This window comes from Sinohyriopsis cumingii, chromosome 15, assembly GCF_028554795.1.
Source record: "Sinohyriopsis cumingii isolate HCF-2022 chromosome 15, ASM2855479v2, whole genome shotgun sequence".
In the NCBI taxonomy this organism is placed as follows: Eukaryota; Metazoa; Mollusca; class Bivalvia; order Unionida; family Unionidae; genus Sinohyriopsis; species Sinohyriopsis cumingii.
Genome location: NC_142975.1, coordinates 77,210,688 through 77,231,093, shown reverse-complemented (window position 1 = coordinate 77,231,093; position 20,406 = coordinate 77,210,688). Strand labels below are relative to the sequence as shown.

Here is a 20,406-nt window from a genome sequence, read left to right as displayed (position 1 = left end):
GCATTTCTGTACTTTACACTCCCACAAGTGTACACAAATATTCAAATATCCATATTATTTAAATTTACAATGGCAAAATCTAGAATATCACATGAATAAATACACTAGTTTACTACGAAGTAACTAAATAGCGAAATACAATATTAATTCTACATAATCATAGCTCATTTCTCAAGTACGTATGTAAATTAACAATACAGGGTAATTCTACGTACTAACGATTCTAGTAAGTAAATATACATACTGCACTTAATTACAATGCCATAACATTCTGCCACAATTGAGCAAATAACTCACTGACCCTTTACAAAGCTTTCTGTCCTTAGAATGTACTAAGGGTTTTCCCGCCAAATTACGAGTGGCTCCCTCGGAGTGATTATATTCTGCTTTACCAGTACGACGGCTTACAAATCACTGATTCATTATCAGTCCGAATGACTTAAGTTCTGATTCGAATTGATGGCCCCACCCTTCCTCAGTTCTGATTGGATATCAATTCTACCCCCAGTCGTTCCAGATTAACAGACGAGCCTCAGGCCATCTGTCAAAGCGGGGAGGGTTCTTTGTTCTTAGAACAAAGCTTCTAACATCTATATGTGAGTGTTAACACCTAAAGGGGCGGGATTTGTACAAACAAAAAGCGCCATAACAGTGCAGGGTCGACATACTCATTGCGCTAACCCATTCCTTTGTTCCTGACTTATGTAATTGCGGGCAGGCAAACGTGACAGGAGGATTATTATCAGTGACAGTTCCCTCAATGACATAGGCATCGTGTGACTGCTCCTCAACTCTGCTTCTTCCTTTTGGTACCACCGCATAGGCTTCTTGGAACGATTTGTTCTTGTATTCTGATCAAGCCTGTCTACTCCTCCCATGTACTGTGCATAGGCAAGCACAGTTGGTGTTGCTGGAAGCATGTTCTCAATCCCATCTCTGGTTCAACAGGTACATATAAAAATGAAAGGTAGTGTACAGTTCTATTGTCCTTCCAATAAGAGGCAAGTAATGGACCACACTTGAACCAGTCTGATGATCCTCTGGCTAGGTGTCTTGCAACTGCATTTGACAAGACTAAGTCCTTTTGATATCCCTTTCGATTTGTGTGCACTGTGCCACAAAGGTAGTTATGCGATAAAGGTAATCTGTTAACTGAGGACTGGTGTAAAGATTGTCAGTGTGGATGACATAGCCTTTCATTTGCAAAGGTCTTGTTAGTTCAATAACTACTGTCTGCCAGACCTAGATTTCTGTTCACAAGAGTTCCATTTTTCCGAAGGTAGACCTAAAAATTGTAGCAATATGCTGACACTGCATTTGTAACCACCCATAACTTGATGCCAAACTTGACAGGTTTGTCTTTCTTGTATTGTTTGATGCAGTGTCTACCTTTAACTCATTAACTGGGGCCCCGAGTGGTCTAAAGTGCTCTCCGTTACGGATCACTGCCATCTCACCTCTGTCTGCGTGGGTTCGAGTCTAAGATTCAGCCAATGTGGGTATGTGAGAAAGCTTGCCAGTAGCTTCTCTTGAGTCGGTGGTTCTTCCGGGGGTTTTCCTGGGTTCTTCCTCCACCATTAATACTAGCCGCCATACATAGCCTATTGTATGCAGAAAAATGGCATTAAACCCCACGACAACATCAACTCATTAACCCCTGAGCCAAACATCTAGGCATTCCTCTACAGCAGGGGTCTCCAAACTTTTCAGCCCGAGGGCCGCATTAACTATCAAACAGCAGTTCGGGGGCCGACTACACACTCGAGGTCCAAATAAAAAAGAATCAAAACATGGATGTTGTTTTTAATTATTTATTTAATATTATTTTATTCAGTTATTATTTAATAACACATTGATACACTACACATGAACACTTGTATTAGTGGGAATGGTGAAATTGTTTCCTGGATGCCAAAATAGCAGACATTTCTGGCTTTAGATTTGATGTCCCTAACATCAACAGTGACCTGAGATTATCATCGGACAAGTTTGTTCTCAAATTGTTCTTCGCGTATTTCATTCTTGAAAATGTTTGTTCACACAGGTATGTTGTTCCAAAGATTGAAAGGTACCTTGATGCAAAAGTTTTGGCATTAGGAAAGTCTTCCTTGGGCAAAAACTGGTAAAAACCCACCAGTCCTTCTTTGAACTTGTCCCTAAGGAGGTCATTTGCTTGCAACTCAATGACCTCCAGCTGCAGTTCATTTGGGCAACTGGCCACATCTGCTTCAAATGGGTTTTGAAACAGTCCCACTTCTTCTGCCTTTGAATCCAAGTCAGAAAACCGCTGCTGAAACTGCAGCTGGAGGTCTTTGATGATCTCGCATGCAAATGACGTGGGGAACTCGGCTGTTGCTTCAGCCATGAAGACCTTGCACTGCTGAAAGTGCGTCAAGTTGTTGGCCTGTACTTGTTCCAAAAACAAGACAAGTTTGGATCTGAAGGCCTTCAGGTGGGTGTATAGATCAGAAACTAGATTTTCCTCTCCTTGTAGTTTTAGGTTCAGAAAATTTAAATGACTAGTTATGTCTGCAGCAAAGGCCAATTTCCATACCCACTCTTCATCAGACAGTAATGGCTGTGGCTTGCCTTTACTTTCCAGGAAGTCACCTATTTTCTTTCTTAACTTAAATACTCTGCTCAGAACTTTCTCACAACTTAGCCATCTTACTGCTGTGTAATATGGTAAATCTTGCGATTCTGTGTCTGTATCTTTCAACATGTCTCTGAACTGTCTGTGGTTGAGCCCATGTGACCTTATTAAATTCACCATCTTCACCACAGGATTCAGTACACTGCTAATGTCCACATATTTAGCACACAAAGCTTGCTGGTGAATAATACAGTGCAGGAACATTGGTTGTGGAATGTTTTTCTCATTACACATCTGCTTCACTTGTCCAACCAAGCCTTTCTTTATGCCACTCATGTTCTTTCCTCCATCAACTGTCAGGCAAGTGAGGTTAGTCCAGTCCAAGTTATAATCAGCAAATGTTTTTTTCAACTCATTGAATATATCCTCTCTGGTAACAGTGCCATACATGCTATGTAGGGAAGCCAGCTCTTGTGTTATGTTCATGTCTTCATCTACACCTCTAATGAACACAAGCAGTTGAGAGGTGGAACAGCTGTCCAGCGAGTCATCCATTGCAATTGAAAAATGGCGAAACTTGTTTGCATTTTTCGCTATTTGAGTCGCAATGTTTTCACCCATGTCTGCAACACGGCGGGCAATGGTATTTGTACCCAAAGCTACACTTTCAAATTGTTTTGACTTTTCTGGGCAAAGTTCCTCAGCCACCTCAACAAACATTCCTTCACTACTTCACCATCTGTAAACGGTTTGCCACTTTTAGCCAGGACGTAGGCAACTTTATAACTGGCCTTAGTTAAGGATTCATTTTCATTTGAGGATTTACTGAACAATGTCCTCTGAGATGTGAGTTGATTTTGTAATTTAGAAAATTTTTCGGCACGGACTTTACCCTCCAACTGTGCATATTTCTCCTGATGTTTGCTTTGATGATGACGGCGCAGGTTGTATTCTTTCATCACAGCCACGGTTTCGTTGCAAATCACACACAATGCTTTCTCGCCGGATTTGATGAAGAAGTATTTCAAACTCCATTCTTCTTGAAATTGCCGACACTCATCGTCTATTTTTCTTTTCCTCTTCTCGGCCATCGCTGGGCACTAAAATAAAGTGAATTCAACATGAATAAATAGTGAAACTGAAAGTATCTTGCACACAGTATCGCTCAAAAAACCTGATTATGCGAACTAATTTCGTCGCAATTATAGCTGCAAATGACCCGAAACAATTTTTAAAAATTCTTATGATTTCTTAAGTTAAACTTACCTGAATATAGTGTGCAAATATATCCACTTATGTTAGAGAGATTGTTGCTTTTAATGTTTCCTCTTCAGAATATTTGCAATCAGACGCTAACTGACACCAACACCTCCTCATCGCAGCAGTCAACCGCAACTGGCAAACTGTGATCAAAATAATCGAGTCTTGAACAAGCAGCGAACCATTTAAAAACTCCGCCACTAGATGGTGTTGTATCATCTCATTGACTGTGAACGGAAGTAGAAAAACTACGCAGCGAATAAGGTTTTGCAATGTAATGATCGGTTGGAAAACATAACGCACTACTGCGCGCCTCTATTTTAATTCGGTAAAAACATAACCTCCACGTAAGCGGCGGCTGATCTTGGCAGGACACACATAAATTTCCGTAATTTTTTTCCGTAGACAAAAAGGTCTCCACGGGCCGGATGTGAGGGCCTCGCGGGCCGCATCCGGCCCACGGGCTGTAGTTTGGAGACACCTGCTCTACAGCATGTGCAGAGAGATCACCTAGAGCAGTGTTAGCCTTACCAGTGCCTGTATCCCTGAGACATGCTGTCAGCACTTGGCTTGCAGATTTTTATATGGGGGCTACTTGCAAAATTTTTTTTAATTATTTTATCTGTTTTTGTTTAAGCTGAAATTTGGCACAGCATTTCTCAATAAAATTACATAATGGTATAAATTTCATGCTACATGCCAAAATAAAACTCATGCATAAAGGTGAAAACAAATACTTACCAATTTGCTTCTCTTGCCATGACTAATCCATAAAATCCATTATGAATTCACACAGAATTATTAACGCATGAAATAATTCTATTTTATGTACACAGAAATTCCACTTGTCGTCTCTTGTAAACTTATCCTGTGAATACTATACACAGATGGGCTATTTTCCTTGCTCTTTACTTACCTTTCTTCCTTAGAATTCTCACTGAAAATTTACAAACTAATAAAACACTTAACAAATCTTGAATTATGAACACTCATGCTAACAAAATTTATTTCCCATACATTTATTTAACAATTCTTCAAAAGATCTACATGATATGGTTTAAAACAATAATCCACACATGTGAATACACATATTCATAACTTCCGGGCGTTGCTTTTGTTTACTACATTGTCGACATCTTCCCCTCTTTTCACCATTCTTAGGATAGTGGCCTCCTGTGTTTATAGCTAGTGCTGCTAAATCATTCTCCTGGTAGTCTCCAAAAAGCAATTTTGCCAGATTCATCTTAAAATCAACTAATCTATGTGCTTTTATCCATCTGTTCTTGCTCTGCTTGACATGTTCTGATTCTGTTATTAATATGAATCCATTGGTGATGGCGACATCAAACGAAAACCAACCAAAAGGTACAACCACCATTTTTTGGCTGCTCTGTGTACTGTACTGTCTTCTCAGCTGGTCTGCAGTGTCCACTCCTTTAATGTTATTGCTGTACTCTGGCACTATAGATGGTGCTCTGATGTCCCTGACTTCTCCATTTCTGGCTGCTGGATCTTCTGCTCTTGATAGAGTGTAGATGTGCTTCTTTTTCATCCAAACACAATTCCCCTTGCTGTACTGTTTTCAATTCCCCTTGAACTCTAACATCTCTTTTATTAAGATGCTGTATAGGATATCCTCTTCTGTTAGATCTTATGGTTCTGTGTGTATATGTACCTTTCTGTAGAAGCCTCTCAAATAAATCTGGACTGGTGAAATAATTGTCTACATTTACTGTAGTTTCTTAACAAATCTTTTGTGTTAGGTCCATAACGACACGTTGCTAATCCAACTTCCCTGGTACCTGCATCCTTACCTGTATAGACTTGAAAATCATTGGTGTAGCCATTTGTTGGGTCATCCCTCATCCAGACCTTGATTCCATACTTTGTTGGCTTGGCTGGTAGATGCTGTTGAAAAGCTAACCTACCTCGAAATTTTATCATGGCTTCATCTACACTTACATTTTGATGAGGATTGTAGTTTTCTAAGCAGCTGTTTTGAATGGCATCATACACTGGCCTCACATGATGTAGCTTGTCATGACCTTGTTGAAGCCTTGAAGGATTACGATGACTACCATTTATATGAAAATATTGTGATATTTTATCAAACCTATCTCATGATTCTTCTCACACTTAGGTTTCCAAATAGGGCATCTGTTGACCAGTACATGGCTGTCTCAAGGAGCTGAAGAATACTCATGAAAACTCACTCCCATCCATGCTTTAATTTCTCTCTCTGTAACATGTCTCCAGTTTGGGTCTTCTTTCTCCTTCTGCTTTCATTTTGCATAGAGATCGATCTAGCCTACAATCAGCTGAATAAAAAAGTGCTGGAAAAAAAGCTCCAAAAAATTAAATTCATTTGCATCAGGGTCTAAATCCGTTGTTGGCCCTGGCGTTGGTCTTCTGTATGGCCTCTTGTCTGTGTGTGTTTTATCATTTACAATCGATCGATCAGCTTTCATTTTCTTCTCCATCCTCTTCAACATTCTCATTCTCATCACTACCATTGTTATCTCCAGTAGCTATTTCGATGCACTATCAATCTCGTCTGATTAAAATCCTGAAAATTCTGTCAAGTGAAAATTTGCTCCCAGTGGCTGATTCTCGTCAGTTTACATCATTTTCACATCTAAATATTTTCACTGTTTCTGCTGCTATCAAGAGTAATTTTTTTTTCTTTGTTCAGTAATGTTCTCTCTATGTAAGCTAAAATTTTATTGGTTAAACTGCCTGCATAATTAGGAAATGGCTTCAAATCAACCAATAGTTTGTGCCAATTTAACTCATCATGCAGGATACAGGCCTAGACAAATACTGCCACTACAACTCGGCGCCCGGGATACAAGTCGGGTAGACTCAGCCAGCAGTTATTGTTACAGTGATAGTCTTCCTTAATATGCAATCATGCCTTTATCAGTCAACTGATTTATTTTGGAGGGTCATAACTTCGTGACTTTCATAGAAAGTCTTGTGTAGCAAATCTTGTCATGTCCTGGTTAGGCCCTGGATGAGTCAACACTCATGTCATTAGCATGAAAATGTTTGCCATTTTTTTTTCTTCAATCTTTCTCTGGTCATGATTTCTGTTATTCCAGGTATCTGTGAATATATAGTTGTCTTCCAGGTAATGGAGTATTTGGGTATCTGCATAATGCTCATGATAATGCTGATTCCAAGAAATTACCACATCTCTGTGATGTTGGTATCATACCATTTAGGGTCTTGCTTTTGGTCCCCCATTTTCTTTACATAATCATTTCTTTAACAAGTTTTTCCACCAGAAATTCAAGAAAAATCTTTAGGAAAAAAAATCTTTCTCATAGCTTAGTGGTCTATGTTCAATAGTTGAACCAACATAATCAAAATCATCAGTCTTGAACATGGCGATGTCATTACTTCATGGTGCAAGTGGAACTATGGCTGCCTCCTTGTCAGATTCAAAATCTCTTGCATCAGGTGTTGCAACTGAACTAACATCAACATCAGTTTCTAAAACTGATCCAGTAAAATCGAATCCATCTTTGTTCATCACAGCTATACTTGTTTTGTAAAATGTGGAAAAGCACCTTAAGTTTAAATTTAACTGATCACATTTCAAACTTGTATCAAAATGTTGAGTAAACAGTCCTCATTGGTTATGATAATCAAAACTATGTTAATTTTGTACTTTAAACCAATCTACATTCAGTTAATATGTAACATACACATCTGTGCGGTGCTGAAATTTTCAGTAGTGCTGGATTATATGCATACATGCATCATTGAGGAGTAAACAAGTGTTATTGACATACATATAAGTGGCAGTGAGGTTCAAGAGTTATTTTACAGGCGATTCATCAATATGACATTGGTAGCCAAAGTGTTAATGGAGTGATTGGTTGTATTGTAGCCAGATACGTGTATAGTGTATAGTACTTATAAGTAAACAGTTGTAAATTAGTAACTTGGATTTTGACATTTAAATGTTAGGTACAATCGGTTTTGCAGAAAATGTATTTATAATAACTAAAATAGTTAATTTGATACTGCATTTTATGTACAATCAATCACAGCATTGAGGAAGATTTGAGCTATTGCATCGTAATCAAGGTATTGCATGACGACTAAGATAGATGCAACGAGCGTTACATTTTCATATACATTGGGCCTTGCATACAGTGCATGTGGCAAGCATCACAGTGCACTGTAATGGGGGGCTTCTATATTGGTCTTCTTCAGTCAGTATAGTCTATTGATTGACAGTCATATTACATGTGTACTGGTAACCTGATGGCTATCAAACTGTCCATACTGAAAGCAATTGTGGTTGGTACTGTTAACAGCAGGGTCAATTCCGAAACATTCCTGAAATATATACTTTAAAATTCTTTTTATTTTACTTGTTTACATTTTACTTTTCCTCTCCTTTCATCACATGTAGTTCTGTAAATATTAATCCACCGAAGTTTATATCTTCGGGTATTCTAATCATTATTCTTTTATTACCCATATAAAGATAATGAAAAGTATTGTCATTAGCTCTTTGTCCTGAATTTGCTTTTTAAGTACAAGCGCTACACTGAAACCCTGCTCTATAATGATGATCAGCATCCATGGAACATGTACCGTACATAGTTAACATCTTAAATCAATGCATATTAAACATGGAACATGTACCGTACATAGTTAACATCTTAAATCAATGCATATTAAACAAGACATTGTGAAAACTGAGCTTGCATATTTAATAGTTTACTTTATTCAGAGACACGTGCATTGGTACATATACAGGATGTACATGTCTAAAGCATGATTATAGTTGATGTATCAACAGTGTACTGAGGAAATAATCGCTGGATCTGTAAGAGTGGATCATTAATTAAATTCCATTATAACAATGTACACACAAGTATAATATTTAGTCATTTTGTCATTACATGTCTGAATTTTTTTTAAAAATTGGAAAAATTACTTGAAGCGTTAAGTACATGCATGGTTCTGTCTGTCTAATGTTCGTTTACGCTGTTCTTTAAAAGACTTTTGAGCTTTCAGCTGCTTCCTGCTTCTGTCTTATTTGTTACTAGCAAAGTGAATCATTCTTTAGATGAAGAATTAGAACATAATCAGTATCCTGAGTCTACATCTTATGGCACACTCGAAGCCCTGGGTTGCTTCTGTTGTTCATGATTGATCCACTGGTGTTTTTATGGTCATCATCAATGTTGATTTCTTGTATTAGCAGAGGCCTTTTTGAGGCATGAAGTTAGTTACGATCATTGATGCTTGTGAAAGTTCTCTTTCATGGTTGGCCAGTTTTTCACCAAGCTCACTTACAATCTTTCTTTGAAATCTTGAGATAGTTCATCAGTCAAGGGGATTGGATGGCAAAGCTTGCTCTTCCCATGTCCACACATAATCCGATGTCATTTTTCCCTCAAATATTAGTGGCGATGCTATGTGCTTCGACCAGTAACTTTAATAATAATAATAATAATAATAATAACAGTAATAATAATAATAATACTAACAGTAATAATAATATAAATAATGTCATTATTTAACGAGGGTAACTCAATTAGTTAAATACTACTAATCTCCCTTGAGGCCCTCCACAAAAAAATACATACAATTTATATAAAGTCCTGTTTGTCTGATTCATTGAATTTTGTATCCATATTGTAGTGCAAGTGATGTGGAATTCTTTTAATTGGTTGTGCATTGTGATGACCAGTAACTTTAATAATAATAATAATAATAATAATATAAATAATGTCATTATTTAAAGAGGGTAACTCAGTTAGTTAAATACTGCTAATCTCCCTTGAGGTCCTCCACAAAAAATACATACAATTTATATAAAGTCCTTTTTGTCTGATTCATTGAATTTTTTATCCATATTGTAGTGCAAGTGATGTGGAATTCTTTTAATTGGTTGTGCATTGTGATGACCAGTAACTTTAATAATAATAATAATAATGATAATAATAATAATATAAATAATGTCATTATTTAAAGAGGGTAACTCAGTTAGTTAAATACTGCTAATCTCCCTTGAGGTCCTCCACAAAAAAATATATGCAATTTATATAAAGTCCTGTTTGTCTGATTCATTGAATTTTGTATCCATATTGTAGTGCAAGTGATGTGGAATTCTTTTAATTGGTTGTGCATTGTGATGACCAGTAACTTTAATAATAATAATAATAATAATAATAATAATAATATAAATAATGTCATTATTTAAAGAGGGTAACTCAGTTAGTTAAATGCTGCTAATCTCCCTTGAGGTCCTCCACAAAAAATACATACAATTTATATAAAGTCCTGTTTGTCTGATTCATTGAATTTTTTATCCATATTGTAGTGCAAGTGATGTGGAATTCTTTTAATTGGTTGTGCATTGTGATGACCAGTAACTTTAATAATAATAATAATAATGATAATAATAATAACAGTAATAATAATAATAATAATATAAATAATGTCATTATTTAAAGAGGGTAACTCAGTTAGTTAAATACTGCTAATCTCCCTTGAGGTCCTCCACAAAAAAATATATGCAATTTATATAAAGTCCTGTTTGTCCGACTCATTGAATTTTGTATCCATATTGTAGTGCAAGTGATGTGGAATTCTTTTAATTGGTTGTGCAATCTCCAATGGACAATCTTGAAAGCTTTCCTAAACTTGAAAAACATACCTGATATAACACACAAAATATTACTACATACATGCTGTCAAAAAATACTGACATTTGTCATCTTGGTTTCTTATGCAGTTTAACAGCATTAATACTGTCGCCTATTTGTTAAACTCCTAGAATTTTTCTTCCTAGAGTTTCTTTAACTTTTCTGGAACTTGACCATCCAGTGGCACCATATATAAATAACCCATATTGAGCTGAATTGTTAAATTCTCGTATGGATATACATAGATTTTTGTTGTGTGATGACAAATTGTTATTTCTGCAATGTGTGCATTTTCCCTGTTGCAAGCCAAATTATTATTGATGATTAAAAATACAAGATATTTTTTGTAAACTATTGGACATTTGAAAGATTATGTGATAAACTTTGTAATATTATATTGACTTTAATAGATTGGGTTGGTTCTTGTGGATCCTAATGCCATCTTTCAGCATATAATAGGCTGTACATGGTGGCCAGTATAACTGTTGGAGGAAGTATGCAGGAAAACCCTGGGAAGAACCACCAACCCAAGGGAAGCTTCTGACAAGCATTATCACATGCCCACATTGGCCTAACCCAAGACTAAAACCAATGCAGACAGGTGAGATGGTAAAGGTGAGGATTCTGCAACTGGGGACCCCTCAAACTTCGTACAACATCTTGGATACTTAATATATATGACATGTACAATGTTGCATACAATTTACTTGAAGATATAAAGTTTACAAGTTTTATCAGATTGACATATATAAATGAAATTAAATATCTGAATTTAATTACGTTAACAAGCTATTAGATATTAAAAAATGTAAGATTTTGAATAAATTTATAAGATATCTTGTCAAGTTTATATTCTTTTGTTGAAATTTATAAGTTGTAAGATTATGTTTATAAGAGACATTCAGTAAAATTTATATAATAAATATTTTGTGTAGTTTGAGGTATTTAGAGTTTGGAATAAATATTATGGCAAACCAAAGTACCATTTATTTCAGACTCTAGGCATCTTATCAACTTTATAAGTTATACATTTGATAAAATATATACACTTTATTTTATACAAGATTTCATATTTAATTTTAAAGGAAAACCTCATAAAGTTCAAGAGATGTCTTATAACATTTTTGATTTTTAATTGCTTCTGTTTATTTGATATTCGAGAATGTGTGTTGTAAAGTGAACAAATTATCTCATAAACTTCAAAAGATGGGTTATAAACTCTCTTTGAAAACTTAATTTTTGAAGGTCTCTGGTGGCTGAGTTGTCAGCAGTGCTTACCTTTACAAACCACTCGCACATAGCGCATTGTGGGTTGCAATTTCAGTGTATACTTAAAACAACATGGATTCTCTTCTGTCAGGGTCTTCCAGAGTTATTCCTTCACCAAATATACTTGATGCCATGAATAGACAATCATGTGCTGAAAAATGTCATTACCCACCCCATAAACCAAGGCCAGATATATAGAGGATACTTTCTTCTCCAACATTAATACCAATATATTTCATATATTGTATAAAATAAAAAGCTGTGATATATTAATGAGTGACAAAGCCATGAGTTAAAATATCTCATTTTTGGCACCACAAGATGAATTTTATCCAGTATTTATGCAGAAATGAAAGCTTTACTTTTGTTATATACCAGATTTGCTCTAGAATCAAAGCTTATGAGATTAAAAAGCTCATTGGGACAACACCCTACCACCCTTTTTGTAAATTCACCTCACTTTTATAAGCTGACAATATAAGTGTCAGTGACTTGGGAGAGCAGTAGGATTGGTTTGACCTAATCTGTCACAGTAAATTACAATTTTGACATTTTGTACACTGTTATCTGAAGCCACAAGGCAAGTCCGATTCAGCAATGCATTGCAGCATGTTTGTCATTGTTGTCAAGGAAATAATGGGAAATAACTTTATAGAGGCAAAAACAGCATAGTCTTTCTTAAGCAAAAGTTTCCAATTCTGAAGTGTAACACAGTTTCTATTTATACTTGTTCTTCCTCAGAAAGTACCCTCTTTTTTTACCCAGCAAGTATAACTTGTGTAGGAACAAACGATCAAGCATTGCATGCCATGATGTGGAAATATAGGAATGGAAATAATTTTAACAGGATAAGCCTGAATGGACGCTTGGATCAATAGACAATACAACACAGTGTGAAGAAAGTTGGAAGTTTATGAAATGAATTAATAAAAAATATATATACTACAAATATAGTGATTCTTTCATGCTTAAAACATACGTCTCATTCAATTACTGTATCAAAACATTCACAAATAAGAAAGAAGAAAAAAAATGATTCATGTGTTCAGATGTATGATGGTAAAATTCATATAATCTCACATAATAAAAGTAAGGTTCAAATCTCAAGTAATGAAAGTGAGATTCACATAATCTCGTGTGATGAAAGTAAGATTCACATAACCTCATGTAATCAAAATGACTCGATTGTACTCAATTGAAATAACAATCACTTGAAACAAACATATGACTCGGTCATTTATACAACCGTATGATTCATAAATATTTGTAAAAACTTGCAAATGTGTCCACTGACAAGCCACACAGTTCTCCCGAATTCTTGGGTTGACCCACACTTGTATTGGCCACACACACCCTTCAATGATCCACCAATGTGTACAAGTTTACATTTTAGCAGTTTCGTCTTTGTATGGCCTTGATGGTTACATTATCTTCTATGGCCATATAGACGTACAGACGGCCAGACAGACAGCCTGATATACCCACACACACACATACATACAAACAGCACACATGTCTCCAGAATTGGGTTGGCCCACATGTATTGGCCACACCCACCCTTCATGGATCCACCATGCACATAGACATACGTACAGACAGCCCCATGGCTGGAGAACAAAAATGGAGAACATTCACTCATTGACAAGATCCAAATGAGCAGTGTGTCAGTTGGAAAACAAACTTGCCTTAAGTCTACAGGAGAGTGAGTATTGGTAAGGGTAAAATACCTGTGCATACCATGCTTGTATAGTGTCTCTTGCCGCAAGCGATCTGCGATGAGATACATGCTAGATCAGTTGCTTACTTAGAAAAACAGTTATCCACCCTAGGTAATGTTGTACACATGTACAACGAAAATGATCAAATCGTTCAAAGGCAAAACCAGGTTATTTCTTGTCTTAATCTGTGATAATAATATAAAAATTATTTTGCCAACAAATTTCTATAGTTCACTTAAGTTTATAATAAATGAATCTAATATAACCTCTTCTATAATTATAAGATAGTTTTTATAAAGAAATATCAGTTTAGCTTGCCATGCATTACAGACACAATTTTTTGTGCAAATGTTCAAATACTTTTAATGGTTTTGTAATACCATATGGTTAGAATTTTTTTTAATTCTTTTGAATTCACTTTTCATTTTGTTAGTTTTAAGGTTCTCCCACTAAAGCTGTACCGATTAATTGGCCATACTCATAATCGGTGCCGATGTAAACAAATTTCCAAAATATAAATTTAATCATAACTCATCTTGACGTGGCTTGAATTTTAAGTCCGAATTAATTAGTTGAAATTAAGAAATAAACATTTGATTTGGGGGTTAATTGAAAGACAGTGTATTCTTAAAAGTAAATACTTCTTAACACGTTTTCTGTAATGTACCGCTGATTGTCTGCTCAAAACAAATTATCAATACCATGCTTGTACTCAACCCAATCACAGTAGCTAACCAGCCAAAAAGGCCTCATGTGACTGTTTAATTTCCAGCATACACATTACAGGGATGGACCTGGCTTTTAAAAAGTTGTCTCCAAAAACAATCACCAATCTCAATATTTTGTTGCCAATTTTCAATAAATGTCACCAGAATAAGTAGTGAATATTTTTCCAAGACTATTAATGTAATAGGCAATGAAAATTGAAAAAGATGTTCTAGTTATTACTTTACTGACAATGAGCAATACAGCCGCAATATTACAAAATAAATCATTAAATGACTGTTTTGCACTACTTCCATGGTCTTTGCATTACGCATCACCGTTAGTGCATAAGTCTAACTGTTGTCACCTGAAATAAATGCATTATCAAATGTAAAATGTATTCTTTCCATTAAATACGGTTTTTGAACAATGACACTACTTCTCCACCATGTATAGTTACTAAGCTTTGCAGATGGCTTTCACTTAGCATATGTAAGAGGTCTATCAGTTTTGGACAGTGACTAAAATAATAGTGATTGTCACAATAAATGTTGAGTTCTTCATTATCTACATGTGTGTGTGTGTGTGTGATTTTAACGTAGTATTAACACTGAAGTTGCAGAAGATCTGTTAATTTTAGTGTCAGTAGGTTAAAGATCAGGGATATTGTGGTTCAAAGGTCATTGGGTTTTACAAAATAGCTAGAATAAGATTCTTTACCAGATTTGTTGATGTCTTGAATGTAAGGTTAAAAAAATCAAAAGTATTGATTCTGTGGTTTTCATTGAAAGGTCAGATGTCATAATTATGGCAAGTCTAGCAAGAAAATAATGGTTTCTGCTTATTAAATTTAGACCACTTGGTCCATAATCTTCCTCTCAGTGGCAGTGTTCTAGTGCCTTGTCGATCTATAATGTGCCATTCACAGTACAGTATGGTGTACATTCTACTTTTATAGGTTTTTTTCTTTCTTCAGAAGATCCAGTTTTGTTAAATTTTTGACAGTCTTTTTGTTTCAAAGGACATTTTGTGCTCTATGCTATGATTTTCATCCACTTCAAACCAATAATAATCTGTCCCTCAGCTTGCTTAATGGAAGTTTAGATCCCTTCACCAGCAACATCCTTTTGCAGTTTGTTGGATAACAATGGACAGTATTACCCACTTGGTTGCGAGTTTTCTCCTCAACTGTATTGCCATCTCCAGATTCACAAATCCTGGCTTTCTGTCTTTATCTGGTAATAAATTATTCAGCCCATGTTTGAGCAGTATTTCTAAAAAGAAGTCACTCGTATGGGACATTGATTGGAAACTGAAATATTTCTTGAAAGTGCTGATTGGTTTCTTGTAGCTGTCGTCACCTCCTCCCTCTTCCAGCATGAAGAATATGCTCTGAACACCAATTTTGCCATGTGGAGTAACACCACTTGCATTTGGTGCAGGGTTTTCTCCATGTTTTTGAATTCATACAACTCGAACACTTGAAATTGTGTTTCCATCTTGCTAATGTACTAGTCATCAAGGGGCATTCAAATGAAATATCACGTTAGCAAGCCTGTTTACCATGATTTTTCTTCAGCCTTGTTTCCACGATGTAGTGTTCATAAACTGATACTTCCTACAGATTAAAGATTGCACCAATGCAGTACACAATACACCATTGAAGAAAACTTGCTACTTTAATCAGCTATGTTTTGCATCTATGCATAGAAGTAAGCATAATATGGAATGCTGAGGGAGTTATGATTTACTTGATGTTGCATAATACATAGGGAGTGATCATTAGTTTTCAGTTGCAAGTACTACAATTGTGTCTCTAAAAAAATCCATGGTAAATGGTTTAAGTAGCAATTTCTTGTGTATTCTGAATTGAATGAATTTTAGTGTTCTAATTTCATACAAGAGTTTAATAAGCTTTGAAAAAGAAACTGCAGTAATTAAAGCAATAATTAACACTCCTAATAAAATCACTGTTCATGTATATGGGCCATTTTCAAAAAAACGCGAAATTTCAGACTAGGCCGTGGACAAAAATAAATTATTTGATAAAGACTTTTTATTTTTTTCAATCAAACAAACCAACATCAAATACCACTAATAAAAAATATGCAACCTTAACTCAAACAGTAAATATATTTTTTTTCAAAATATTCAAATACAGGTTACAAAAAATGTCAATTGCATAACGATAACAAAAATCTTTATATTTTTTTTCTGAGTTAATATAGTAATCAAAACCATAAACCAAATAATGTGTTATACGATTACAAACATATCCCACCTATTTTATCCTCCATTTTTTCAACTAACTTATTATATTGTTGAAACATGTAGTTATTGTTAAAAAATGTTTAAAAAACAATCGAAAAAAATTATTTTACATGAACAACAAATAAACAATCCCCATTTGAAGAGATTGATGTTATACACATGATGAAAACAACATTAAATAATTAGATAACAAGCATTGAATGGTGTTAGAATTTGCAAAAAATGTTATATTAAGCATGTTATGCAATTGACATTACCGTTATACAATTGACACTCTCGTTATGCAGTTGACAATATCCTGTCAAGAATTAATATAAACTTTAAATTAAAAAGTCAAAACAGAAGAAACATATTTACTAAAAAAACATATTGGTATGGTCAATTAATATAAAGGCAAAAGTCTCTAAGTATCTTACTTGATGACCATTGAAACAAAATTTAAAATATGCAAATTTTAACTATCATAACTAACTTTTATCAAACTACACTAACATTTTACCCTAATTTTATCACGTCAAAAATCTTAACTACACAGAAATACAAATTCAAACAGTGTTTCTTTTCATCTTTACATCTTGATACACAGTTAAAATGTAAGTGCAGGTTTAGGGTCTTTTAGCATCTTCCCACTCAGACTGTTTTACCGCAAAGTGGTTTGTACCCTCAATAGGTTCTGGTTCAGAAATCATGCATCTAATCTCATCAAGTTCATACCAGTTCTTGTCGTGAATTTTCTTTGGCCAGAAAAAGCAGTTTTCGTTTTTGGATCCAATTCTGACCATACATTCGATAAACACCATTTGAGATTCAAAATCAATGTCATTAACCAATCCAGGATAATACTGGTCATTGTATGTTATTAAAACATACTTTCCTAGGTAACCATCTATACTCACTTCAGTAGATTTGGTTTGTTCGCAAAATTTATGATATAGTTCTTTGATTTCTGCATTAGTGTTTCTTTCTGTTTTTTTCTCAATCTCATTGACACTGGTGTTGCAGGTTTCTGGTAAAATGGGGACAAAATGGTTCGGTATCCAGTTTTGATTTTGCATGTCTGATCTAGTAGTTGTCCAAAAAATTTGTCCAACACATGACCTTTTCTCATTAATTCTTGGTTCAACTGTTCTATTCAAATGTCGTCTAACTACTGGATTTCCAAGTTCAGGGTAAATAGATCGAAGTGACATTCCTAGAACCGATGAAAGGGCATGGATTTGCCAGATTCCCATGTAAACTTTTTCTTTAGTTATCTTCAGAACTTCTCTTTCATAAATATCTCTGATTTTATCTGATGTTAGTTTCCCATCATGCATGTATTCTTCGGAATACATTGCATATGCTTTTATCAGTGATCCAACCTTTTCAGTGTTTGCTACCTCGCCTTTGATAAGATTAGTTTCATTTAGATAGTATTCCTCATTTAATGTCAGTTCTGCTACTATTCGTGTTCTCATCTCAAATACATGTAAGTCGTTCCCATATGCAAAAACACTTCCACACGCAGGAAGACAATCTCCGTCTGCTTTGACCTTCACTGCCGTGTCACCATTAACAGAAATGTTGTTTGGTAGAATTGATTGTGAAATAGGCTCAGCTTGAAAGTTATGATAAGACCTTGGTGTTCCATGTGTATACCCAATCTGATTTTTTATTATGGCACATTGCTTTTTCAGATTAATGAATGTGTCTCTAGCCTGTAATGACTTTAGAATTCTTCTAAATGTTCCTTCTTTTCTTCTGACTTCCTGTAGATCCTCATTCGTTCGACCGTTCAAGGTAGTCTGTTTCTTTTTCTCATCTGTAATCGGTATATCCTTGAAGCTGTTATCTTGTTTCTGATTTGTTTCACTTTTGCCTTTGCTGAACACCCTTTTTGATTCTTCTGCTTTTGTACCTGGTAACAATGAGAACGTTTGAAGTTGATGGTCCTTGCAACATTGTTTATAACATACACAACTAACATCTCTATATTTGATAACATCTGGTTTATCAATAAAAATCTGATGGAGTTTTGTTGTCCCTGGAACTGTTAACAGTGGGTTCTTGTATTTTGCCTCCATACTGTGAATATCAACATCTCTGACAAGATACACCTGTATCAAAGTGTTTGTAGTCTTCATTTCTTTTAAGAAGCTGTCAGCATTAAGAATATCTGCTCCATGTTTTACTTTCTGATCTGCAGATCTCTTAAGAGCTGCCCCTATTCCGTCTGGTATCCCTTTGCCATGCCCTGCAGCATGAAAATTCCATTGAGCTTGTGTAAAGCCGTAACTAAAAATTTCATTACTAAGAATGTGAAAGTTCAACTTCTGCTTATATTGTGTCGTTGGACCATCACTGTAAAAGTGTACAGTGTCTACCTCTGGATATTTCTCTCTAATTTCACTCAACACTGGATTCAAGTGAGCCCAAATAGAATATGGATCATGTTGGAGGCTATCTGAAATTCCACAAAAAGATTGAAGCTTGTTCATTGTTCCAGTGATATAATAACCTGTGTGTAGTGTTATTTGATTCTGTGAAGCTCCAAAGTGAACACTTTGAATCTCTTTTTCCATCTTTCCTACATAATTCTCTGCAAAATCCACGTGGAGAAGACATTCATTTGGGCCTAGTGATTCCTTAAGTTTTCTGTAGTGATTCATTTGGTTTTTAACAATGAAAAGGTGCTTTCTTCCTTTTATCCATAGGTCATCGTGAAATCTGTCCATAAGATGTCCAAGTGATCCATTTTCCTGGGTTTTTTTCGTGACAGTTACTTCTTTTATTTCTCCGTTTTTAAATGTTCTCTTTTCCTTCTCTGTTTTCCACTGATTCCAACTGATCTCAGTGTTGAAATCTTCGATGTTTGTTTCTACTTGTTTTTCCTTGCAACTACTACAATTCCCAAACATGCAGTCTTTGTTATTAGGATTGCAAACCACTTGTGTTACTAGGACTTCAATATTAAATGTTTTTATTGCCTTGTGTTTGTACAGGGCAGTGGCCATAAAAGTAAGATTTTCGCAAGTCTTACACAGACATGTCTCCCTCTCTTTTTCTGTCTTTTGTTTCACCCAAAATGGTTTGAGACGCCAAAATGTGGTAAAACTTATGGCTTCCTTAGCTTCCCTTCGATACTTTTCATAAAGATTCTCAATCGTATCTAGCAATAAACGTTTCTGCCTTTTATCCTTGAGTTTAGTTACAGTTTGACGAACTCCTGTTGTAATTCGGGAATTGTCATCTCTTTCAAAAAACTGCTGAACATCAACACGCAGACGCTTGATTTTAGTTCCTTTCTTCTTCTTCCTGTCATCTTTTGATGGATTCCTTATTCCAATTTCTGATCGAATATAGCTTAGGGCTTTATATTTTCGAATCACACTACCAATTACAGCATGACTAACCTTTTTCTTATTCTCTTTTAACTTGTATTTAAGTCTAAGTTGTTTGATTAAAGCATAGTGAAACTCTAGGGACCTTCTTACTTTATTGATCGATGAGTTGTTGCCTGCCAGATGTCTCAGTAATTTCTTTGTTTTAGTTTTTGGTGAATCCTTACTTAGTGCATCTTTCATTCTTTGTATTCTCTTCCTGTACATAGCCAGCTTTTTGTTGGCACTATCAAGTTTCATTTGTAGGGAGTTCTTGTCTCTGTAGCACTTTGCATCCTTTCTTTTTCTTTCACGTTTACTTTGTTCCTTTTGTCTAGATGGTTGTGGTCTTGACGGTGCTGGAGGTTCTTGATCTTTACTTGCGGGTGTAGATGGCGAAGATGGCGGTGTAAGTTCTTTTTCCAAGTCTTTCTGTCTTGATCTCTGTTTCCTCTTCTGTTGTCTCCAATATTTTCTCTGACTTCTTTTATTTCTTTCGGATTTGGTGTCAATTAAGGTAATTTTGCCAGCTGCTTTCTGGTCATGATACCGTTGTC

The 20,406-nt window shown here is 35.4% G+C and overlaps 1 protein-coding gene across 1 annotated transcript; it reads right to left on the bottom strand.

The window, feature by feature from the left end:
* Positions 1–1,879: 1,879 nt before the first annotated feature.
* On the bottom strand, positions 1,880–3,313 carry LOC149782117 (general transcription factor II-I repeat domain-containing protein 2A-like). The gene has a single exon (XM_089935068.1). It carries the CDS (start codon positions 3,311–3,313, stop codon positions 1,880–1,882), a length of 1,434 nt encoding a protein of 477 aa, XP_089791194.1.
* Positions 3,314–20,406: the final 17,093 nt, after the last annotated feature.